Source organism: Microplitis mediator, chromosome 6 (genome assembly GCF_029852145.1).
Source record: "Microplitis mediator isolate UGA2020A chromosome 6, iyMicMedi2.1, whole genome shotgun sequence".
In the NCBI taxonomy this organism is placed as follows: domain Eukaryota; kingdom Metazoa; phylum Arthropoda; class Insecta; order Hymenoptera; family Braconidae; genus Microplitis; species Microplitis mediator.
In genome coordinates, this window is record NC_079974.1 from 5,432,965 (window position 1) to 5,459,732 (window position 26,768).

At 28.7% G+C, this 26,768-nt stretch overlaps 3 protein-coding genes across 4 annotated transcripts; 2 read left to right on the forward strand and 1 right to left on the reverse strand.

Annotated features, from left to right (window-relative positions):
* The first annotated feature begins 1,441 nt into the window (after positions 1-1,441).
* On the forward strand, positions 1,442-13,801 carry LOC130669552 (dolichyl-diphosphooligosaccharide--protein glycosyltransferase subunit 2). Its single transcript, XM_057472514.1, has 10 exons — positions 1,442-1,552; positions 1,832-2,040; positions 2,227-2,358; positions 5,468-5,628; positions 6,096-6,235; positions 6,427-6,802; positions 8,676-8,855; positions 8,937-9,378; positions 10,246-10,417; positions 13,479-13,801. The coding sequence occupies exons 1-10, from the start codon at positions 1,543-1,545 to the stop codon at positions 13,622-13,624; spliced, it is 1,968 nt and encodes a 655-aa protein (XP_057328497.1). The 5' UTR covers positions 1,442-1,542; the 3' UTR covers positions 13,625-13,801.
* Positions 13,802-13,896: 95 nt separating this feature from the next.
* On the reverse strand, positions 13,897-26,287 carry LOC130669554 (dynein regulatory complex subunit 2-like). Of its 2 annotated transcripts, XM_057472516.1 has the most exons (6): positions 25,981-26,287; positions 25,550-25,839; positions 20,948-21,070; positions 20,648-20,875; positions 20,422-20,591; positions 13,897-14,120 (listed from the first exon to the last, which is right to left on the reverse strand). In XM_057472516.1, exons 1-6 carry the CDS (start codon positions 26,202-26,204, stop codon positions 13,983-13,985), a joined length of 1,173 nt encoding a protein of 390 aa, XP_057328499.1. In that variant the 5' UTR covers positions 26,205-26,287; the 3' UTR covers positions 13,897-13,982. The 2 variants fall into 2 exon arrangements, with proteins under 2 accessions (XP_057328499.1, XP_057328500.1); XM_057472517.1 differs by lacking the exon at positions 20,422-20,591.
* On the forward strand, positions 15,536-17,443 carry LOC130669553 (uncharacterized). The gene is made up of 2 exons (XM_057472515.1): positions 15,536-16,202; positions 16,402-17,443. The coding sequence occupies exons 1-2, from the start codon at positions 15,771-15,773 to the stop codon at positions 17,398-17,400; spliced, it is 1,431 nt and encodes a 476-aa protein (XP_057328498.1). The 5' UTR covers positions 15,536-15,770; the 3' UTR covers positions 17,401-17,443.
* Positions 26,288-26,768: the final 481 nt, after the last annotated feature.

Consider the following 26,768-nt stretch of genomic DNA (forward strand, 5'->3'; position numbering starts at 1 on the left):
CTTACCGAATTTTCAAATTTTACTTTTCTAACAGGGTGGCCACAAAGAAATGGTTTCAAAATTCCCTGACATTTCCCGGTTTTCCAGTAAAGTTTTTCACATTTTTCCCTGGTTTAGAAATTTTATTTGTATCATTTAGATATTCAAAGTTTTTATTATATTTTCATTTTTAATAATTAAATTTGATAATTAAACCATGCGAGAAACCTGAAAAAAAGGGCAATAAAATAAATGAATATTGCCTACTTTTGATTATTCGATGTTAAATAATGTATCAGTTAAAATATTTAATAAGAAATTTTATGATTTAAATAAATTCAAAATACACTGGTTACAAAAATTAAGGGATATTAAAAAAATTTCAAATTTTTTAGTGATTTTCAACAGTTTGTAACCCGAAGGAAAATGGTCGTAGAATAAAAACAAAAAGTCAAACTGTAGCTTCAAGTGTCTAGTTTTCTGATCTGGGTCTTTAAATTTTTTTATTTTACACGGTTCCGGAGCAATAAAAAATCAATCATAATTATCGAAAAAAATTTATTGAATCTCGAAGACCGTTTTTAAGACGAGCAAAAATTTGGCAAATTTCTTTTCCGATAGTTTTCTTAGGATTACTCTAGAACTGCACATAATAAAAAAATTGAAAGACCCGATCAGAAAATTAGACACTTGAAGTTACAATTTGCCTTTTTTGTTTTTGGCGTTTGACCATTTTCCTTCGATCTACAACCTGCTGAAAATCACTTTAAAATTTGAAATTTTTTTTGTATCCCTTAATTTTTATAACTAGTGTATAATTTAAAATTTTTTAAATTTTGAACTGTTACAATTTAATTCCCGGATACTTTTCGAAATTCCCTGACATTTCCATGAAATTTCCCGGTTGCATCAAATTTTCTGATAATTCCCGATATTCCCGGTTTTCCTGGTTCGTGATCACCCTGTCTAATTGCGTCTTGAAAATCTATTTTCTTGGAAGCTGTGAAAATTGCTATACTAACAATTAATTAGTAGAATTAAACAATTCAAAATATAAAAACAAAAATAAATGCACATACTGATTTTCAAATTCTATAAATGCGCATTTTTTAAATTTTATTCGATTCACGTTTAATTCATCAATTTCAAAATTTAAAAAATTGATAATCATCAGCTACATTAACATTTATAATTATGATCCTAAAGTTGGTAGACAATTAACAAATTTCGGATTTTTTTTCAACAAATAAAGTACAAAAAAAATATTCACATGCAGTAAATTAAAAAATCGATTTTTTAAAATATTTTTTTTCATAATTTATCGTTTTTAAAAAAATCAAAAAATTATTAGACGGCTAACTTCAGTATTATTTAAATTTGAAACAAAATATTTTTAAATTTTCCCGCCAAAATGCATACTACCGGAAAAACGTATTACGTATATAGTGTACCAGCTATTTCCTGTTAAATCAGACCCTCTCCGCATAATAAACGCCATGAAGACAGAGCCATTTTGTTTGAGAAGCCGACGTGGCTGCCGGCTAACTAATAATTCGTTTCACGATGAAAATATGTAAGTATTATTAATTAAAATTAAAATTGTATCAATATTTATATTAAATTAAAAGATTTTTAATATCTATCAATTCTGAAATTAATTTTTTTTCCACAGTATTATTTTAATCTGATGTCGGTTTAAAAAAATTATAAATATTTATCATATTATTTTAATCAATTTTTTTTTATCTATATCTTAAAAAGTTTAAATTAAATTTACGTAATAGCGTATTATTTTATTATTATTTTTAATTGTAATATAATAGCAGAGAAAAATAAAATTTTTTTTTTTTAGCTCAATGGATTGTCGTCGTGGCAACCCTATTGGGATTGAGCTTCGCCGTTCCAGATATTACACCTTCAACAAGTTCGTATTTAACTGACGATGATAAAAATAGACTACAAAAAGTCCTTGAACCAGGATTCAAACTATCTGATGTCCAGTCTACTTATTATGCTGTTCTTGGATATAAATTACTAGGAAAAGCGATTCCTAATTCTGCGGTAAGAAAATTTATTTATTTGTTACTTTCAGTACCTTTAATTATTTGTATTTCAAAATGATGAAAATTGCACATATTGATAATCTATGATTGTATGATTAGTCTTACTGAAGAAATACTTTTTTAAATTTTAATGCGATTATTTTATGAGCGCAAAAGTTAATTTATATAATTTCTTTAATTGCAGGAGATATGTAAATATTTAATTAAAAACGCCGGAAATGATGCTGATATGAGTCCTGAGAATATTTTTTACGTCGTATCTACGTGGCAGAGTATAGGATCTTGTCAATCGCTGCCTGTATCTTCATTGTCAAAAGTGTGTAGAAAATTAATTTCTTATAATATTTGTAAATATTGGAGACGACCCTAAAATTGGTAGACAATTATAACCAGTTTCGGATTATTTTTTAACAAATCAGTCACACAAAAAAAAAAATTAACAAAATGCACATTTAGAAAATTTTAAAAAATAGGGAGGCAATTTTTGAAATATTTTTTAAATATAATTTATCGTTTTAAAAAAAAAATCAAAAATTATTAGACGTCGGCAAACTTCAGTATCCCTGATAGCCAAGTTGACGCGAAACTGGCGTCAAACTAACAGCCGAAACTAGACGCCAAGTTGGCCGCAAAATTTAGTACTTCCAAAGTTGATAGACACTTTCTGAGAAAGTCGGCAATCCATAAGTTGACGGAAAGTTGCCTTCAATTTTCTCAGAAGCCTGCCTTCGAATTGCGGCTCTTCCCTGGCGCCAACTTTTCAGAAAGTTAGCGGTAACCTTTCGCCAAAAATTGCAAAAGTTAGAGTTGTCGTCAAGTTGGTCGCAAACTAATGAATACAAACTTTTTGACGAGCAACTCGTGCTATCAAGAATCATATTAGGGTGTTTTTAAATTTTCTTAATCAAAAAATTAGTTTTTGCATATAAAAAACCTCTTGCAAAGTAAAAAATATTGTGATAAAATCAACATAATCTGAATTTTAGAATCAGTTCGTAATATTTGTGTTGTTTCATAACACAGATTAGGGTAGAGGTACCGTTTTTGGCCACATTAGTTCCAGTTTTGGACACTTGAAAAATTCCAATTAAATAACTTGCAAAAGACGCAGTGAATCATTTTTTAAAATGTGTTCAAAGATACTTTTATCACACTCTTAAAGTGAAACTTTTATTTAACACCTTTTCATTAATTAAAATAAAGTATTTCATATCCAGAAATGGAGCAGTGGTCACAAATAGTACTTCTACCCTATTTGTGTTAAATTTGTATTAAAATTTCAACACAAAATTTGGGTAGTAACACAAGTTAATTCAACACTTTTTAACGGCCAGTGGCGTCACAAAAAAATATCTACTTTAACATTTCACTTTTTTATCATGGATATTGATTAACTATAATTTATATATTATTTTGAGGTTGTCAAAAGTGACAACAATTATCATTTAATATTCAACTATTTTTTGATAGCAAATAATGTTTTTATTACAGTCAAGATTTAAAAAAAAATCACGTTATATTTCATTCCAGTTAATTTCATTCCACTTAATCTCTTTACTAGTACAATAAACATTCCGGATTTCAGTAAATGGTAAATTGAATATATCAATAATAAAAATTTTCAAGTTAAATTGACATTCATAAAATGTCGATTTCACTTTGAGTTTTTCTAATAATTCTTCCGTGACTATCGATTGAGATTCCAAGATAAATTTTCTGTTGATTTTAAGGAGGGTCTATAGTAATTTTTGTCCAAGCTTTTCTCTCAAACTAAACCTCTAAACACAAAATTAAGAACGAGGCTCGATTCATTACTCTATTAACTAGCAGTCTACGTTTCGATTTTTGAAAAATATTCATTTGTTTAAGAGAAAAACGTGGATAAAGTTTCCATTTACTGCGCAAGTGCAACAAGGATAGTTCCGTTTGTTGACTTGAGTGTGATAGAGAAAAATTTCAGACCCCTCTTAAAGTAACACTTCATAAATCTTGAAAATTTGGATTTTTTTACTAGGTTAAAATTTTTAAGTAACCCAGTGAAATGTGTTAATTTAACACAACATAGTCAACAAAAAAAATTTAACACGGACGATTTTTAACACAGATACATAATGTTTTTAATTATATGAGTGGATAGTTTGATATTTTTATTTAACTGCGCGCTTCTCTAGATTTTTTTTTTTTTCATATTCAAATGGCACCAAATAATTTTTTCCTTTTTTCTTAAAAATATGATGAAAAGTATTTATTTCAATTTACAGAAATGTGTTCTTATAAAAAATTTAATTCTGAACGAAACTTTTTAATTCATAACATAACCCGTGTAAAAAAAATTCGTCCGAAAAAGATTCCAAAAAAATTCCGCATGTGGAACTTCTAAACATGAGACAGATTAGAACTTCGAATGGAACTTTTTTGGAATTTTTTTATGGACGTTTTTTTTAGTTCTTTAAAAAATTCAAAAGTAGTGATTTCTGAACTATTTTGGCATGTTTCTAGAACGTCTTTTTTCTAGAAAAAATGCAAAAGAATTGATTTTGGAAGGTTTTTGGAACGCCTTTTCTAATCCATAAAAAGTCAAAAGTGGTGATTGTGGAATGTTTTTGGAACGTCTATTTTAGTTCTATAATAGTTTGTAAAGTAATGATTTTTGGACCATTTTTGAATGTTTTTGGAACGTCTTTTTTAGCTTTCGAAAAAGGTCAAAGGTGGCGATTATGGAACTTTTTTGGAATGTCCATAAAAAATTCCAAAAAAATTCCAAGAATGTTCTTTTTTGACTCTAAATTTGCTCATAAAAACTTTTTTTTTACCATCAAAATTACTAACGTTCTAAAAAAGTTCTACATGCGGAACTTTTTTGGAACGAATTTTTTTTACACGGGAAATTGGATGCATAAAAAGTTAGGCTTTTAAACGTATAGAATATTTTATTTTCGTTGTATTTTTCATCTAGAATATTCTGGAATTCGTACTTCCACTAATACTTTACCAACAATTGATTAATTCTAAAAAACTGACATAAATTCCACTTAAGTAAAAAATTTTTAATTACTATTTCTCAATTTAAATCTCACAGTATTAGACTTGTCATTTGATTCCGTTAATCAATCGAAAAATAATTTTGCTAATTTAAATTTCATAAAATTACCAATTTTTTAGTTTATTTTTTTGTAAAATAAGACGAAGATGTATTTTCACGTATACTAAGGTTTGGAAATCAATAATTTTGCTGAACATTCCTGACTTTTTTTTCGTAAGGAATTAAATTTCCTTTTTTTGTAAACAATTAAATTTTCTGTTCAAACCCATCTTCGTAGTTGTATAAAGATATCAATCTGTGTCCTCACAATTTTTTATACATCGAAAATTAACTTTTGAGACTAGGACGATCATCATTAATTTATATTTGTTATTCCTATTAGATATTAGCTGCTGTGATAGAGAAAGATACGTCCACGATTCCTGATTTGTATCATGCAGTATCTGCCTATGTATCTTTGTCACAAAAATTATCAGAATCTACGATATCAAAACTAGTCAAGTTATTACAGGCTGCGTTAAAAAAAGATGACAACTTATTAAAGTGAGTTCGAATTTTTTAAGCATGAACATTTTTCTTTTGAAATTCGAAATTTTTTTCAACAATCATTAGTAATTTTTTACCTCAAGATTTAATCATAGTTAGCTACTAAAAAAATTAACAAATTAATTATCGTTACATTTTAGTTTGGTTATAAAAACAAAAAAAATATTTTTTAAACTTCTCCGACACTTTTAGAACATTTCCCCTACATCCTCTAGACCAGACTTATGGCGGGTAGTCGATTGTGTTTGATTTAAGTTACTACTTTTTATTTTCCCAATCATTTTCGACTTAAAAGACAAATGTTTTCTTAAAAAAAAAAAAAAATAATTGCTCTTGATAAGATATACGAATGTACATATAAATATTAAAAGATTCGGATTATCACATTTAAGTTTGATAGGAAATAATTTAATTGAAAATAATTTTTTTATTATAAGAATTTAAATCATTTAAAAATATTTTAGTCTCGGCTACATCTATCACATTGCCGCAGTTTTAGGACCAGCTGGTGACTTTGCTTTAGATAAAATTGAAGATACTATTGTTCAAGCTGATGAAGTAAACGGTCGTTCTCTGCAATTCGAAGGTGGCCTTTCAGTTACTAGTAAGTTTTTTTTATGTTTTAAACAAAAAGTACTTTGATTACTTATTTTCTAAATGATGTTAATTAAAACTTTCGTTCTTCTGCAATAATAATGGAGAAAATTTATTTTACTGATGATTCATTAATTTTTATTTATATATTTATTATTTGTACCAAGTGAATGATAACTAAGTTATTTTCTTTAATTACAGGTCTTTTAGTAACTGGAATCGCAAAATTATCAACTTCGAGGCAAAAACCTCCTTCAGTAACTTCTGAACAAATAGTAAAAATAACAAATTATTTACTTTCAAGACATTTGGTACAGTCCGTAAAAGGTGCCGCCATGTTACTGTCCGCGTTAAAAACTCTAGCAAATAATGAATTCAGTAAACCCATTTGTATCACGCTCGCTGAAGGGAAAAATGCCATTTCCGTTAAACAACCGTTCGTTAACATCAAAGTATGTGATATTTTTGGTAACGCACTTCCTACAGTTCCTACTGTGGTTGCTAATTCAGCAACAAGATTGGACGATGACGTTGTTGTAATCAGCAAACAAAGCTTTAAACCATCTCCCAAAGACAAGTAAGTTGATATTAATGATATTAAATTTAATCAGTTGAACTCATTGTTGGAAATTTCGGTATGGTGGCCGTGAATTAAAACGAATCAATTAATTAAACAAAGGACTAATTATCTTAATTGAAAATGTGCGCTCCAGAATATGTCTGAACTATCGAGAGATTTGGTTTTTATAGTTCAGTCGAAACTCCGAAGTAGAAAACATTTTTTAAAGTTGGTGCAAATTTGGTTGAAGGTTTATGATGCCACCCACCGTCACCCCCAAAATAAGAAAGTCATCACCTCAGGGGTTGATAAAAAAAAAAATTAAAATACCTTCAAAAACAGTTTTTTCGCAAATATTTCATAAACAAAGTGTTACATTCTGGCTTCTGCATTTACGAGACAGAATAATTTTTAATTAACCAGGTTGACGGCGTTAGGGTATCGATAGATCCCAGGTGCGTCGGGTCGTCAATTATTTGATTTTTTTTATAAATTTTGATTATTTTTCGCGATTTAAAATGTATCTCGAAGCCATAGCTGCCTTAATCCTCCATATAATTATATTTATAGTAACAGGTGAGTGGTAGGAAAATCGGTAGGAAACCCGAACTGCTACTGAGCACTCAGGGTTATAGGACAGGGTGGAACTGCTAATAAGCGCTCGCCCCTGGGTATTAATAGGGTTATGGATATGACATAGTGGGGTGCCAATTGGCACCTCAAAATAAGGTTAGATTAATTTAGAATTAGTCATAGGTTTATTTTATAATTATTGGAGTGTAAAAAGCAGACTGATAGATTCGGATTCAGCAGAGTACTCGTCTCTGCTGAGTCCTCCGACTAACTGAACTTCTTTTTATCATTGCATAATTATATATTAAAAATTAATACAGTGTTGCACCTCAGGTTCCTTATGGGAACAACGAGGCAGTCCAATTCTCATCTACGTAAACACTTCGTTTTGTCTACGGATGGACATAAATTAAATTTATTTATTCAATAAATGTTACGGGAACGTAACAAAAGAAAAAAAAATGTAAAAAACTTTCAAACAAAACTTGTAGAGAAAGACGATTCACATGAGAAACTATACATAGAAAAGAAGGATTTCTTGGCGCAAGAAATATTTTGTACTATTAATTGTAGAGAGAAATTTTTTTTGGTCTAGAAATAACTTTTTCGCGCAAGAATTTTTTCCTCGCCCCAAAAAATTTTTTCTTGCTCCAAGAAAATATTTCTTTTCAAATTATAATGCGAAAAATTTCTAAGGGCAAGTAAAAATTTTTTGCGAGAAAAAATCCTTTTCTTCTGGGTCTAAAATTTTTTTTGTATCTATAAAAAATAACACGTAATAGATTTTTGAAATTTCGAAGCTTAATTGCACTGAATTTCTATGAGGACTCGCCACTGAAGTAGAAAAAATTGTGTACCTATAGTTGCACTTTTTACCCTCATACCACAGCTATATGTACACATTTTTCCCACCAACCCCTGGGGTCATGACTGATATTTTGAAGGGAGTTTTTGCATCCTTTATATTATTTTTTCCATATCGTAAAGAATATTTTTGAGCTAAAAAAAAAAAAAAATAGTAAGCCCGAAATAATTACACATAAATACATTTTGAATTTCGCGCAAAAATAAAATAATTATAATGAGTGATTCGATTTTTCAACGTTTTTTTGAACAAAAAAAAGATAGTCTTCATTTTTGTTTTAATTAAATATTCAAATTATTGAACATTTGCTTGTAAATGATGTGACTTAAAACTTTCGTTCTTCTGCAATAATAGTGAAGAAAATTTATTTTACTGATACTTATTTAATTTTTATTGATATTCAAATTCGTAGAAAGAGAACGACAAATGATTGTAATTTTTTTCTACTAACAGGACTATATTTTCGATGAATTTCATGGATATTAAACCACATCGTGGATTCTATAAAGTAGCCGTACTTGCAGGATCAGCTTCCTCCACTGTAACAGTAAAAGTTTTATCTGAAGTAAAACTTGATTATTTGGAAATCGGTACTGGTGATGCTGATCAAACAACTCAGTCGAAATTAGTCAAGTAAGTAACTGCCAATTGCAATGGTTATATTTATTATATAAATTCAAATGAAATTTATTTATGGGTAATTTATATTTCTAGAATCGCTTATCCAAAAAAATTAGATCAAAAAATAGAAGCTGATTCGCAACAGAAACTTGTTATGAAATTTTCCTTAAGGGATATTGCAGACAACAAGTCAATGCGTGTGCATCAAGCATTCGTTAGATTGTCGAAACTTATTAAATCTGTTGAAGAGAAACAACTTCATGAAGTTATTTTTGTGGCAGAACCAGATGCTTCTAATGTTTACAAGTTCGAAATGCCAGTAGGAAGTGAAGCTCAAACTTTTGGTTATTATTCTGGTGAATATGAGGTCGATTTGATTGTTGGTGATGCGGTTTTAAGTAATTCATTCCAATGGCATGTAGCAACTGTAGATTTGAAATTCCCAGAGCAAACAGGAAATGAAGTTGTTAATATTAATAAATTTATTGGATACAGTAAAAATTCTGAATTGTTTACACCAAAGTCGGAAATAAAAGTAAGAACAATTTATAAATTATTTATAAAATTAGTATTCATGGGCGACAATTATTCATATTTTTGTTACTTTTAAATTATTGATAAAGCAAAAAACTTAATTTTTAATATCATATTTGCATGAAATCATAAATTCAAGTGAGCGTTTTTAAATTTTCCAAACAAAAGAAAAATCTTGAAAGATCCCAAAGTGCACCAATCTCTAATGATTGTTATTAACGTTTATTTTTTTATTATTACTTTATTTTAATCGTTTTTTTCACATTATCAATTATTATTTAAATTTTAACTTATTGATTTTATTTTTTCTTTCACTTTAAATCTTATTATTTAAAATTACAAAAATATCCGACTGATCAAAACTTTTTTAAAATGTTTTTTTACTTTAAAAAAGTTTTTTTTTTTTTTTTCATTACTTGAAACTACTTTTTTTGGTTAAGAAAAATTGCCAGTATCGTACCGTCAAGAAATATTTCGTGTTAATTGAGCAGATTAAATATTTTTTTAGCTTTAAAAAAAAATCCATCTTTCGATAATTTATAGAAGTGAATTAATTATTTAAAATATAACATGAGCGTTAGAGTTGTGTTTTTTTGGATTTTCCAAACATTTATTTTTTTAGTGTTTTGCGTAACTATTTCTACCAGCGACAACATATATCTGTAATTATTTTTAAACTACTTCCTATTTTAATTAAAAATTTTGTTGAGTAAAATAGTTGAAAAAACAAAAGTTAAATATGTTATCTCTCATGGATGTAATTTGAATTAATTTTTTAAAATATTTAGAAAAAAATCAGTGCCAAAGTTTGATTGAAATTATTTGATAATAATAGTAATGACAATAACAATATTTTATTTAATTTCAGCACATGTTCCGTGAGCCTGAAAAAAGACCTCCAGTTTTTATGTCAAATGTATTCACTGGTCTTTGTTTAGCTCCAATATTGCTTTTATTCATTTTATGGGTGATGTTAGATGTCAATATTTCTAAGTTTCCATACTCACTCAGTGCAATCGTTTTTCACTTTGGATTGGGAGGTAAGTTATTTTTCAAAATATATATACTAATACTAGTAAATTAAGTTCAGTAGGGGAGAGGTGCCGCAATTGTAACAAAAAATTTTATTTTTTCTATTTCAATTGTTTTTTTTTAAGATAGTAAACTTAAAAACTGTCAGAAAGTTAGTTGATAGTATCTTTTATGTGACTGACTTAGTTAATTAGTAAAAAGTCAATGTTAACTTATTAAAAAATTAATTTATTTAACTAAAGTCAGGGACCAAGATGGCGGCGCGCATGGGTTGCAATTGTAACACAGTGCAGGGGCAATTGTAACACGGAACGAAATAGATATTTTTCATCAAATTGCTTTTATTATTCAGTCTTAATACATACTATTATACTTTATTAACTCTTAAAGTCAAGTATTAAACTTATAGTATCACATATATTGGGATTTTTAATATAAATTATTAAACATTTATAAATATTGAAACAATCAAAAAATTACACTATCCCAGAGTAGATTTGTGGCGCATCCAGTTTGCGCGGATCCCATACATGACTGAGTGTTAATATTGCTACTCGTTCAAGTGTTACAATCGACGCTCACTCTGAATTGTTGATAAAAATCTAATTATAATAACAAAAATCAGTAAATTGATATCAAATTCGATTTTACATTACTCTTGATATGTCTCTTCAAGTATTAAGACAAGTTCACGTCATAACATGAGAAAATAAATTTGTTATTAAAAAAATTGCGAAGCATACAAAAAAAAGTTTTCACGCGTATTTTCCACAATTCTCAATATTTTGGTATCGGAACAAAATTAAATATCCCTATAAGGTAACAGCTCCTATACCCGCTCAGTACACTGTGAAAAATTCCCAACAAATTTTACTATGGGTGCATAGTAACACCGGGCTATAGGAAAACTGGAACAAAATTTACAAGTGTCCCATAGTAAACGTATGCGCATAGGCCACAATCATGTAGTCTGCGCATACGTTTACTATGGGACATTTGTAAATTTTGAATCAGTTTTCTTATAGTCCGATTAAAAAACCAATTCCCAACAAATCTCTCCAGCGTTACCTCGTAAATTATGTACAGAAATAGTGTTCAAAATTTCAAAAGGATCGGTGCAGTAGTTTTAAAATTATGAGGGGCACCGACTTTGAAAACGTGAGTTGTGGGAAAAACGCTACAAAGTTTTGAACACGAAAAATTCTGGTATAACACATCGATAAGCGAATTTTATCGGCTTACCTCACACTGAATTATCAATGTCACGTTGAAATTTCTATAAGTAAAACTGGGAGGTTAGATTAGGTATTTTACAGAGAGCGAAACATCTGCCACTTAACAAGCGGTCGGGTCGGTTAGGTATAAAAATCCGACAGGTATAAAAATACTGGTAACTTCGTCAATTTTGCTCCAATCGACTTGAAATTTTGACACAATATTCTTGAGTTGTTATGCATTAAGTTTAAAAAATAGAAAAAATTTAATACCTACCCCCCCCCCCCCTAATATAAAAGAAATGAAAAATATGTGAAGCCAAACTGTTCGTAACGTGATTAGCTAAGAGCTCAAAACAGTATAAAAATATACACAATTAACACAGCAATACAAATTAAAATAAATATACGAAAAACAATACACGCGTTCTTGCTCATGAAACATGTATGCTAGTAATTTATATATTTTGAGAATATCAAAAGTGACAACAATTTCATTTAACATTCAACTATTTTTTTATAGTAAACAATTTCTTTATTAGAATTCAGATTTAAAAAAAAAAATCACGTAATCTTACCAAGTGTAAGTAGTAAATCAGTAATTTCTTATAAAAAAACAAAAATATATTTTTATTTAGCGAAAAAATGATTTTTACAGTACATAAAATAATTCGAAATTATAACTAAATTTTTTTGATTAGTAGGATAAACATTCCAGTGTATAGTAAATGCTAAATTTAACAAACCGATAATGAAAATTTTTAAGTTAAATTGACGTTCATAAAATGTCGATTTCACTTTCATTTTTCTAATAATTTTTCCGAGATTATATCGATTGAGTTTTCAATATAAATTCTGTAATAATTTAAAGTAACAGAGTGAAATTTGTTGATTTAACACAAAGTAATCAACACCAAAAAATTAACACAGATATACAACATTTTTTACGGTGTATATTTGAATGAATCCTAGTATAAAAGTTTTTTTCAATGACGACTTTTTTTTAAATTTATTATTATTATCGTAGCCTAGAATTTCTCTTACTTGAGCTCTTTTAAAAATTCTGTGAGTTTAATTTTAACTTAGATTCAGTACTTAAAAGGACATCGTCTTCAAGGTTTAGTTTTAATATTGAGAACTTGTTTCAGTGAATCTAGTTTTTTTTTCTTATTCCGCTTTACGATATAAATTAGTCGTTTTAAATGAATTGTGCGGCAATCGAGAGTTTATGAAAGCTTGGATTTGATCAAGTTTTCAAATCGTTTAAACAAATGATTTAAATTATTTACTGAAAGTAAAAACATAATTTATTGAAAATTTTTTTTTCCCATTAAACGAAATCTATTTGTCCGATTAATCTCAAAATTGAACCAGATCGAAGTCTTCATAAATAGTTTCGGTTGATAACAGATTTTCATCCACATCAATCAATTTAGGAAACGCAAATGATACTAAAAGCAACAGACATCAGATAATTTTGAAAAAATTACTTATTTTGAGTATTTATGGAAAAAAGAATAATAATTACTTGAAATTAATTTTTTTTCTCTCAGTGTATAGATTTAGTAGTAAAGAGTAAAAGTATAATACATTTACTCATTTGCAATAGTATTTTTTACTAAAATATATTTAATAATATATAACATATTTTCGAGACTCGTTTTCTCCCTGTACTAATCGGGCTTAAGATTTTTTACTTAATATTTTTTCAAACAACTCTACACAATTTAAAAACGTTACAAATTTTTGGACCTCACCGTTCCTCTCAACCTCCCCTACTAGTACTGCCCCTTTTTTTTTAATTTTAGTGTGTTTTATTATATTTAATTATATATGTAAACTTTGTTTGTTTCAGGTATTTTCGTACTTTTTGGTATATTCTGGTTAAGACTCAACATGTTCGTGACACTACGGTACCTCCTTGGACTTGGCGTTGTCACGTTTTTAGCAGGCAGCAAACTCCTATCTCATATTGCACATAATCAAAAAGTGTCACGTTAATTATTTACGATCACTAACTGTTATTTTTACGTCACTCATTTGCATTTACCACTCAATTTACATTAGATAGGAATGACTATTTTATAAAAATTCATAAATAAACATTTAAGTATTAACTTATAAACTAATAAATTACATAGTAATTTGTTATGTAATAAAGAAAAAAATTATTTTTTACGTTCATTGTTGTAATTTTTTTTTTTTTTTTTTTATTTATATATTTTATAATAATACAATTGAAAAAGTTCTAAAGAATTAAAATGAGTTGATTCTTTAACATTAAAGTGAACTTTTTTTGTACAGGCTTAAATAAATAACTAAAAAATTTTTTTATGTTGATTTTTAAAAAGGTTTTGAATTAGTTCATTATTCGAAATTTTAAACATTTACATAAATGCTCCCATTCTTGAAGTAAAATTATTTTTTCTTGCTTTAAATTATTCATTAGTACGATTGCCGTATTAACTTTGTACCAAAAAAATTCAAAGTAATTCAACTGAAATAAATAAATAGAATTGATATTACACTGAGAGAGAAAAAAATAAATTCAAGTAATTATTTTTCGTGTTTCCATGAATACTTAAAATTAATAATTGTTTTCTAAAATCAAATTGATAGTTTTTATTTTAAGTAAACCACTGCTTCACTTTAATAATAAATTTATACACGGCAAATTAAAGGGCATAAAATTTCCTAAAAGAGTTATAAGGTCAGATTATCAAAAATAATTTATTGAAGCCCATAGACTTTTTTTAAGACGAGCAAAAATTTGGAAAATTTTTATTAGTGTTTCCTCTGAAGATTTAAAAAAGATCCGTCAGAGGCAGCAGTAGTGGGGGGTACATATGTTTTGAATTCTCTATTGACAGTAACGTTAAACGCATGTCTTATTATTAAAATAAATAAATTAATAAAGCGAATAAAAAATATTAAAAAATAAATTATCATGCCGACCAACTATTGTGCATTTGCGAATTGCACTCCTGACAGTCGATACAAGCTAGATGTTATAAAATTTTTTATGTTTATAAAACCTCAAGTTGACACGAAAATAATTAGTCGGTTTTCTTAAGATTACTCCGGAACCGTGCATGAAAAAAATGTTTAAGGCCAGATCTGAAAACTAGAAATTTGAGGCTACAATTTGATTTCTTTTATTTTTACTCTACGACCATTTTTTACCGAGGCACAACATGTTGAAAATCACTCAAAAATTTGGAATTTTTTTTATGCCCCTTAATTTTTGTGACCAGTGTAGAAGCATCAATTACATAGTGCAAGCAAATATTTTTTCAATTTAGTTGATACCTTCTCAATTTTATTACAATTGAGAACTCCGATAAAGCAATTATTTGGTTAAATAAAAAAAAAGAATTGAAGAAAGACAATTAAAAATTAGAAAAAAATTCTTGCACCAAGAAATAAATTTGTTTTCATAACAAAATGAAATTTCTCATTGGTATTGATATAAATATAAAATATATTAATTTTTCGAGAGCTACTTCTATAATCTATTAAATATTTAAATTTTATTATTTAGTTGTGTAAATTAATATTTAAGATGATAATCATCGATGAATAACTTGAGAGTTTATTAAAATCATGATTTCCAATAAGCCGTCGTGACTGAGCGTCATAAGTCTCGCGTGATCGGTCTAGATTCGAATCTTATGTAGGGTAAAATTTTTTATTTATAAAAAAATGTTTGTTAAGGTACAAAACTAATTTGAACAACATTAGATGAAAAAAAAATCATGCCGAATATAGTATATTACGTTGCTAGGGAGGGAAATGAGACATTGCAACCCGGATTTTTGTTCCCCGAGCCGAAGGCGAGGGGAATAAAAATCCGAGGTTGCGATGTCTCAATTTCCTCCCGTGTAACGTATACAATTTTTTATAACGCTAGGATTGAAAGTTCGGTTGTAATCAAAATAGATAAAATAGTAATTATTAGGTTTCTAAATTAATTTACTCATCCATTTGATATTTTCGATGATGTCGCGTAGCCTAGCAACGCGTAACTAAGCAATAGAATGTTTATTTATAGTTGTTATAACACCAGTATAAGCATATGAAATTAATTCATTAAGTGCAATATAAGTTTATATAATATTAATTTTTTAAAAATAATATTATAATCACAATGAGTTCAGATGAATCTGACACTGAACTTACCGGAGACGAGATTGTTCGTAATTTTGATGATGAAGCTAAATTAATAACTGACAATTTATTGCCTGAGAAATCTAAAGCGCGCTACGTTTTCGCGTATGACCAATTTATATCATGGCAAAAAAAAAATAACTCGGAATCATTCAGTGAAAGTGTATTTTTGGTGTACTTCAAAGAACTATCGAAAAACCATAAGCCACCAACTTTATGGGGCCAATGGTCTATGTTAAGAACCACGATCAACTTAAGGCATGCAATTGATATTAATTCATACCATAATTTAAAATCTTTTATTAAAAATTTGGCAAAAGGCTATCAACCGAAAAAAGCTCAAGTTTTAACTTTATCGCAAATAAATAATTTCTTGAACAATTTTGATGATTTAATCTACCTAGCAAAAAAAGTAAGTAAAATACAGATAAAAATTATTATTATATTATTTACAATTACTATTATTTACAATTAATATTATTTACAATTATTATTATTTACAAATTATTTACAACTTGAATTGGATTGTTGTAATAAAGTATTTTTTTAATAATTTTTAAAGCATGTATTATCCCCAAAGTATTTATATTAATTAATGATTTAAATTATAGGTCATTCTTATTTTCGGAGTTTTTGGAGCAATGAGATCTAGTGAATTTTGTCAAATGAATGTCCAAGATATCGAGGATACTGGAAACCAATTTATCGTGACAATAAAAGATAATAAAAACTATTATCCTCGGAATTTTATCATTGGAAAAGAGTATTATGCAATTGTTAGAAAATACATTGATCTACGCCCAAAAGATATCGATACGAGAAGATTTTTCATCAACTATCAAAAGGGAAAGTGTACGTGCCAGGTAATCGGTAAAAATAAAATCAGCGAAGTACCGAAAGTCGTAGCTATTTGTTTACAATTGGAGAATCCGGAGACCTACACCGGCCACTGTTTGCGACGTTCAGCCGCAACAATACTTGCGAACTCTGGGGCAAATATAACAGCTCTCAAACAACTTGGTGGATGGCGATCAAGTACAACGGCAGAAGGATACGTTGAAAATTCATTGGCAAATCGACAAAAACTGTACCAGAAGTTAATTAGTTCAGTTCACAACGCACCATCTACATCTACTGCTATTCAAACACCTTTACCTCAATTGGAAGAGTCACGACCAGGGGAAACTCATGAAAAAATGTCACCTGATTTACTTGATAACGATTCTTTTATCATCATTAAATCCAATGAGAACCCTGAAGTTAATGAAAATTCATCCCTATTGCAATCTACTAAGCATAATAATTTTGATAGTACAGCTGCCGCGAATCCGAAAAATATACCGTCAGCAAAATCATCGCCTCAAATTAAAGAACATAATCGCCATTATTTGCAAGAAATTCAAAATTTCAGTAGTAACAAGAAACCAAAGACTGGTCGTTTGAAACCACAAATTAGCAACAAAAATTCGAATGCAGCAGAAATTGAGAATGATGATGTCAATGACATCACTGTCTATTCATCATTCGTCACAATGGAAAACAATACCATTAAGAAAGTTATAATAAACAAAAATTATTATTGTAACTGTAATGACAAAAAAAATGATTAATTTTTTTTTGTCAATGTTTAATTCGATATTAATTGTTAAAATTCACACCGTTTTTAATATACTTGTTAATTACTAAGTTTATTTACATTTAATTCAAATTCAAATTGTTTGCTATTAATATAATATTTACATGTTGTATACTTTTATTATATTTAATTCGTTGTATTAAAAAATAAAATATTAATTTTTTTCAGCCAATATTCTTATTCTATTTAATTATAAAAGGTACGTATACGTGTATGTATTATTGATTTATTAATTTAAGGATCAGTGATGTTAAAAAGAGTATTATTTAGTCTTGATTTATTTAAAAGTCTTTAAATAACCAATAACTGTAAAATAAGATATTAGTGTTATTCTATGCCACACACAAATTATTACAAGGAAATTGTGAGGTTAAACTATGCGATCTGTCATAACTTTGACATTTAAAAAATATATATTTACATGGGGACGAAAGTTGACACATGCGCTCTAAGTTAATTCATCATTTGGCCGGGAAGCAATGTGGCACTTTCATCTCTAAAATTACAATTGAAAATCGAACTTTCAATCCAGACGTTATAAAAATGTTTTTTTTGACAAAATTAAATTTTTCTCTTATTAAGCAAGTAATTAATATACTTCAACCCTTAGCGGCCACATGGAGTAACTAGTTACCCCAGGCCCAAAAAAAGTTGAATCAAAGGTCTAAAACCTTCAAAATTGATACAAATAACGACATTTGCTGGTAGTAGACAAGTGTGAGATGCGACTCCATTACATAGGAAGCCGAAAAACTGGTCTCATATATGACCAGTTTTTAGAATGTCATCTATAAATTGACGATAAAAATCATTATAAATGTTGAAGAACTTTTCAACAAACATGAAACAATCGGTTAGAAGTCTTAAAACACCCATATATCTTGTACAACTAGGTTTTTCCACTTATGGCAATGAGTTACCCCATGTGGCCGCTAAGGGTTAATAAATTTATTATTTTACTTGATTGAAGAAAATAATTTCTTGACACTCCCGTGTAAAAAAAATTCGTTCTAAGAAGAATTTAAATAAGTCCGAGATGTGGAAGTTCTAAACTTCTGACAGATTAGAACTGAGTAGAACTTGTTTTGAACTTTTGTTATTTTAATAGTAAAAAAAAAACGTTTATCTACGATATCAAATAAACGAACTGAGTAAAAAAAGATTGTTTTTTAAGTCATGTTCTTCAGAACGTATTTTTATTACATTTTACCCTGGATCCGAAAAAGTTCAAAAACCTAAAATTTGGAGCTTCATGAACGTTTTTGGATTCTTATGGGGCTATTGGTTTCTAATGGGAACTTTTTCAGAACGAGGGTAAAATGTAGTAAAAATATATTTTGAGAAATATGTTTTTAAAACGTTATTTTTGGCTCAAATTTCACGTATATAAAATCTTACATAAACTTTTTTTTTTATTAGTAAAATTACAAAAGTACAAAAAAGTTCCACTCAAAGTTCTAATATGTCTCAAGTTTAGAAATTTCACATGTCAAACTTGTGTGAAATTATTTTTATACATTTAAATATTTTCTAGTTACTTAAGAGGGACCACTAGTGTGATCGCCTGAAAAAAAGATGATTCTTGGGAATTTTTTGAAAGGAAACTACTGCATGGAATGTTGCAATGTTTTAAGGATATATTAGTGGATATATAATGAATATAAGATAAAATTTTTGTACCAAAAAATTCAAAATTCAGCGAGTAATTCACAATATCTCAACGCTCCAAAAAAAAGTCCCTTCACTGCTGTAGTGATAGCGATCTTCATAGTGCATGAAATAAAAAAAACCAAAAAATTCATTAAACTAGAAGGTATTTTTCGTACCATGACCCTCAGGCTAAGAAAAAAATTGAAATTTAACAAAACGGCGGAGTTTTAAAAAAAATTTTCAAATTTTGCCCGAAAATTTGATGATTTCTGGCCTGCCAAAATTACATTTTTAATTCGATCGGAAAACTGGAGGTTCATGGTACGTAGAAACATGTATATAAGAAGCTGCAATGCGAATCAAATCGATGGGATGATTCGTCTTCGAGTTATAACTGCAGTAATTTTGAAAAATGTATTTTCGAGAACCGATAAGCGGCTGCTCTTCAAATGGCTGTAACCCAAAAAAACTATTCGAGATATGCACTTTAAACTTTAGTATGTTACTTTTTAAGGTTTAGACTATTGAAATATGAAAAAAAAAAAAATCGGTTTGTATGCCGTTGTGTTCGAAAAAAACCTTTTTTTACCATTTTTTCTCTAACGATATCTCTCAAACGAATTGACCGATTGAGACGGTTAAGGTGGCAATCGACGCGTTTTAGCAAGTTCTAAAGCTGATCAGATTTCGAAATTGATTCATCAAGTCGTTTTTGAGAAATTAAAAAAAAAACTAAAAAAAATTTTTTTTTCAATCCTTTTGTTAACGGTTTCTCTTGAAAGAATGAACCGATTTTGATGGTTGAGATGGCATTCGATGCGGCTTATAAAGTTTTAGAGCCCAGTCGATTTTAGAATCAATCCATCGATCACATTACAAGTTATAAAAAAAAACATTTTTGAAAAATTTTTATTTTTGGAATATCTCCAAACGCACTTTATCGATCAAGCTCAATTTTCCACAGTTTTTAGATATTAACAAGCAGCGTCGAATGACACCTTGAGGATCAAAATCGGTTCACCCGTTCAAAAGTTACAGATATTTACACACGTACATACATACATACATACACTCGGACATCATCTTGAAATTAGTCAGAATAGCTTCCTAGAAGCTCAAAACGTCAAGATCTCTTAGAAATTCGATTTTCAAAAATCGGACCGAAATTTCAAATTTTCTTAGCGGGAAGTTAACAAAAAAATTGATTTTTTCAAAATTTCACACAAGTGGTCCCCCCCGTAAATAGCTTTTAAGTAACTAAAATATTTAAATCAAGCATTTTTCCTTGAAAATATAAATTTTTTTCTCTCAGTACAGCGATCAACTCTATGTTAGCGTATCTTACTTGGTTGCATTGAACGGGAAGTAATTTCTCTGAGTTAACTTGAAACTTTCTACATGCCCGAATGAGGAATAACATATCGTGACTTTTCTTTGTTAAATTTTTTAACTTTTTCATAGTGCAATTGTACTGTTTTACTAATAAATTTAATTGAAGTTTATCCAATTTCCGCTCTAGTAAATTAATAAATTTCAATTTTGCTTATTAGATTTTCAATAAAATTACTTACCTTTAATAAAACGTTTTTCCATGAAGGCATAATCATTAACGAGCAAATTTTTTTCGAAAATAATTTTTGAAATTTTTTCATGGGAATGAAACTTTATAAGTTTACTTTGAAATAAAGTGATGAAATCAATTAATTCAGTGATTTGTATAAATTGCTGAACAATTATTTCTTTACTTTTTTTATCTTTTTTATTTAGATTTTCATAAGATAGGTAACGGTATTGGTTATCTATTAAACGAATATATTTTATATGAATATTGAAAATGTAAACTAAAAATATTTATTTTAAAACTAAAATACCCTTAGAATAGTTTGAAAGAATCGTCGTTAAGAAGTTCCAGGCTGAAGATACTTTTTTTTCTAAATGGACTAGAGCTATTTTCGATCTGTCGTCACCGTTACGTTTAATATTTTCGAGTTTGTCTAAAAATAATAATAATATACATTACGGTGTTTCAAAAAAATCGACTTTTGTTATTTATTCAAATGGCCAGCAAATTCTTTCAGAGAATGCCAAAATAAGGACCTCGTTAAAGTAAGAGTTCTTAATTTGAAGATTTATAGGTCGCGGATCGTAATTTTTTATTTCCCATTTAAATAACATGGGAAAAAAAATTTTTTATTTTTTTATTTTTCTAGCTCAGCATTCGTACCTCATATAAATCAGTCCATAGCATATTCTTGTAGAAAATTTAACGCTCTACAATAAAGATCTCTTATCATTTTTTGATAAATCCATCCATTCGAAAGCTATTGGAGCTGGAAGTCAAATCTACAACAAAATTCTAGATCTTTTTACTCTTCCAGCAAAACTATCAGACTTATCAAAAATATTGTAAGATCTTTTTTATAGACAATTTTATTCCTTACAAATTATTTTTCTTGAATTTTTTTGAAATTCCGCATCGTTTTCTAGTTATTTTCATTTTAATGCCAAGCTCGTAAAAATGATAGTCTTCTAATCTATTCTGAGAACTTAACATTGAAATGAAAATAACTAGAAAACAATGCGGAATTCAAAAAACTTCAAGAAAAATAATTTGTAGGGAATAAAATTGTCTATAAAAAAGATTTCATAATATTTTTGATAAGTCTGATAGTTTTGCTGGAAAAGTAAAAAGATCTGGAAATTTATCATAAATTTGACTTCCAGCTCCAATAACTTTCGAATGGATGGATTTATCAAAAAATCATAAGAGATCTTTTTTGTAGAGCGTTAAATTCTCTAAAGAATATGCTATGGACTGATTTATATGAGGTGCGAATGCCAAGCTAGAAAAATAAAAAAATAAAAATTTTTTTTTCTTATGTTATTTAAATGGGAAATAGAAAATTACGATCCGCGACCTGAAGATCTTCAAATTAAGAACTCTTACTTTAACGAGGTCCTTATTTTGGCATTCTCTGAAAGAATTTGCTGGCCATTTGAATAAATAATAAAAGTCGATTTTTTCGAAACACCCTAATATACATTAATTTTATTTCAATGGTTTATAAATTTCGACAAACTGTACAGCTTATAATTATCTGACTATTAAACTATACACGAAGAGAAATTTATGGTAACAATTACAGTATATTATAGGAGTAATTTCCATAACGTATGGTAACAGGTGCTTTGAAATATCGATTGTAGGAATGGCACCCGTACTAATTATGATAACCATTCCTATCTATATGGGTTTCATATTATCTATACGATATCGGAATAGTTCCTATAAAACTACAGTACTAATTACTATCTCATTATAGTAATCACTTCCAGATTACTATGGTAATCGTTACAATATTACGGCGGTTAATGTTACCATGTATTATGGTAAACGTTACCATATATCATTACCACTTTATTATGGTACACTGATAGAAAAACTATCTTGATTCAAGAAAAATTTTTTCTTCAAAATGTGGTTCTTGTTTTAAATTTTTTAATTGTTTTAATTCAAGAAATAAGTCCTTGAACTAAAAAATTGAAATTCTCGGATAAAGAAAAAAAATTCTTTGTTTGAGAATTTGATTTTTCGATGAAGCCTTTTTTGTTTTGAAACAAAATTCTGACATATTTCGTTCAAGAATTTCTTGCTCTTGGATTAAGATAGGCAAAATGTAGGTTTAAGACATTACCGACTCGTTTCGAGAATGGCGCGGTTTTTAAATCAAGATATCAATTTACTCAGCTTGAAAAAAACTTTTTTTTTTATTTTAAAAATAAAAAGTTTTAAAGTGATTTTTTAGGACTACATTCATTTACTTCAGATATGTTAAAGTAGAAATTTATTTAAAAAAAAATTTTTTTTTTCATTACTTTAAAAACATCTTCTATCAAGGAATTATTACTTGAACCAAAAATTTAAAGTTCTTAAAATAATAATACGACATTTTTAGTTGAAGACAAGTGGTCTTGCTTGAAGAATTCGATAGTATCGATTGAAGATAATATAGTTTCGGGTCAAGACACGAGAGTTATTCATCGAAGATACAAAATCTATAGAGCCAAGAAAATCTAAATCAAGACAAGAATTTCTTGAAGCAAGACAATTGGTTTTCTTCAGAAATAAATTCTTGGCTCAAGAAAATATTTCTTGAGTCAATATAAATTTTCTATCAGTGTAGTGGTTACCATACTATCATAGTAATGGTTACCATATTATTGTAGTAATGGTTAAAATAATATTATAGTAATAGTAATCATACCATTATGGTAACTATTACCATAATCAATGGTAACGATTACCATAACATTGAGAAATTCCTCACTTTACGGGAATCATTACCATCATATTGTGGTAATGAATACCATTTTACCATAATAATTGTACCATATTATTATGGTAACCATTACCATAATAGTGTTAAGGCAGTTATCACACGGTAAGAAATATTTTGCGGATATCACTATGCCATTATGGGCGTGAACGCCATACTGTATGGTATCGAAGATTTTTATAGGTTGCAAAATTGCATGCATAAATGATTCGACCATTGCGGGAATAGTAACATTGGCGATAGTTGTCGCGGATGCCGCAATGTCAGTATGGCCGTCAAGCCCACACTGCGTTGCCATATCCACAATGTTCTGGCAGATAAACCTAGTCCAACGACATCTATATAGTTTTGGCGGTAATACGATAGTGTACATTTTATGACACCCTAGAAATTATAGCAGGAAATACTAGTAGCATTGTGCCCTCGGCATTGTAGTATGGGTCTCAGGGCCATGCTGTTTCGCCGTGCCTGCTATGCATACGTGTGAGCAATACAATAGCTACAGTACTATACAGTATAGTAAATAACGCCATACTTCTGGGAATCGTCACAATACTGTCTTGGAATATTTCACATACTATTTTAGTATCTGTCTTGAGACCATACCAGCATGGTGTTGAACGCCATGCATTTCTTATCGTGCATGATGTATAGTACTTATTCCCTCCCTGGTTAAGAAAAATAATTGAATCCATGCTAAGTGTATATCTATATATTAGCCGATTCAAATTGTTTTAAATCATTTCAAATTATTTTGAATCATTTCAAATAAATTTTCTCAATCAGAGATACGCATCTAAGAACCGTTCTAATGTGGCTATAAGATTTATCACTATGTGACTATGGGAGTTTTTTCTATGAGTATGGTAGTCATTACTATAATTCAATTACCATACGATGTCGGGACTATTATCATAATTATAGGAATTAAAGGAACATTTTCAAGTAATTATTACCATAACATTATTGGTTGATATTTTATAAACATACCACCCTGGCATATCCAAATAACGGTAAATTACGGTAATTTACCGCATTTTTGCTGTGATTTACCTCAAATGCGGTATTTCCACGGCAAATTCGCCGCGATTTACGGCAATTTACAGTAATATACGGTGTTTTACGACGAATTACGGTTAAACACGACAATTTACCGTAGTTTGCGGCATTTTCATCGTAAGCAACATATGCTTTTTTATTTTTACATTCTTGACAGTGCAATAGTTTACTTTGAGGTCAAATACCACAGGTTTCCCGGGAAAAACGAATTATATATGGCCATATATAGAAATTGGCGATATATAACAATATATAATTTTATACGGCCTTATATAGCTTGATATGGCCATACATGACTTGATATGACTATGTATAGAAATTTTAACTGAATTCAAAATTTTTTTTTTTTTTTTTTAATTATTTTGGCAACGCAGAGATTATCAGACCTGCGAATAATTGAATTCCTAATCGAATTAGAAATTTTAATTCAGAGAAAAAACGCTAGACTTATTAATGACCGCACCCGCTTCAGTAGGATTCGAACCCGGGACCTTCCGTACGAGAGACTGACGCTTTGACGACTAGGCTATGCGACCGACAGTTACAACGAAGTTTAGTTGTGCTACTTAAGATTGAAAGAATATAATCACTTTCGAAAAAGCAAAATATGATATTGGTTGATTGATTATTGTTATTACAGTAAAAATTGGTTGATTGATATTCGATGTGCATGATATCGACATGTAAGAAATTTCCATGTTCACTTTTATGTATGACCATATATTACTATATATAGTTATATATATTCACATACAATAACAATCGAAAACTATATATTCCCATGTATCGTTATATATGTCCCATATATGATCTATATATGACCATATGTAATTCGTTTTTCCCGGGTTACCGCAATTTTACGGTAAATTATCGCTCTCTTAATGCAAATTTGCTGTAAAAATACAGAACTTTTGCCGTGAAGTACCGTACGTTTTCCGTAAAATGCCATAATTCTTCCGGGTACCGTAAATTACGGTTATTACCGTAATTTACCGTAATTCGGATCCGTCAGGGCAGGAATGGTTACCAGAATTTTCTCTTCGTGTACGGTTCATAATTGTAACAAATCGTACATACAGAACATTTCACTTTTCGTATCATGCAGAGTTATTTTCATTTTATGTTGTTCTTCAAATAAAATAGAGTGAATAAATATTTCATCATCATTTTGTAAGCTACATAATTTTTCAAAGCTAACCCCGAATTCTTCAATGAGCAAATTCAAAATCAGTCCATAATTATTTAGCGCTGTATTCAATTTATATTCATGAATACTCTCAAGCAATCCAATTATCCTTAGATGCTCATTGACATTTCCTTGATATTGTTTTTTACATTCATTTAAACACGACAATAATAAATTCTCCCTGCATTAATTTAAAAAAAAATCCATAAAACGTTTAAATTAATTTATTTTTTATCACAAAAAATTATGATGTTAAGAATGCGGAAAATAAAGATTTTATTATTTAGGATGTTTTTTATTTTTTTGAATAACGTATTTTTACCGGTACTGTTTCATGTCCAGGGCGTGGTCAAACGTGTTTTTAATGACCTCGACGTTGTCTTTCATCTCAAGCATCTTTAGTTTCATAATTATATTTTTCCAATTCCAATAAGAAGGTTTTAGATTTTTTATGGCCATTATAATTTCTCGAGTTAAATATTGTTGCTCTGTCAATATTGTTTTTTTATTTTTCACGTCTTGTTTTTTATTTTTTTTCTTTTTCATTATTTTATCGTTTTCAAATTTTGCTTATCTGTCGTAAAGATTTTTCGCTGACAGAAAATATAAAAAAACAATGAAAAATTATGATTTAATGATTGTCAATCTGAATCGAAAAAACAGAAAAAAAAAACAAATGACAGTGATGTCATAGATATTGCGACATAATAAACTCGAATCTCTGATATTAAATAAATAAAAAAAAACAAGTTTGGTATACAGGTATAGGTGTTCTCTAGTCAATACCCATGTAAAATCACTCATTCGTATTCATTTTTATTGTTGAAATTCAATGTCGATGAATAAAGCTAAAATATTCGGATACTTCTTCGGTCACTTACCTTCGGCATATATAAGATGAGATCATCAAAAACGCTACTAAATATAATATTTTTTATGAATTACTTTTTATCATTTTACAAAGTTTAGTTCATTGAGGGTATTCTTAGACCGTGCCCCCCCCCCCCACCTCTTAATTTTGTAATTCATCCAATGACCTTGAGCTGTCGTAACCGTATTAAAATTTTATTAATTGATTAAAAAATGAAAGCATTATTTGTAAAAAAGAAC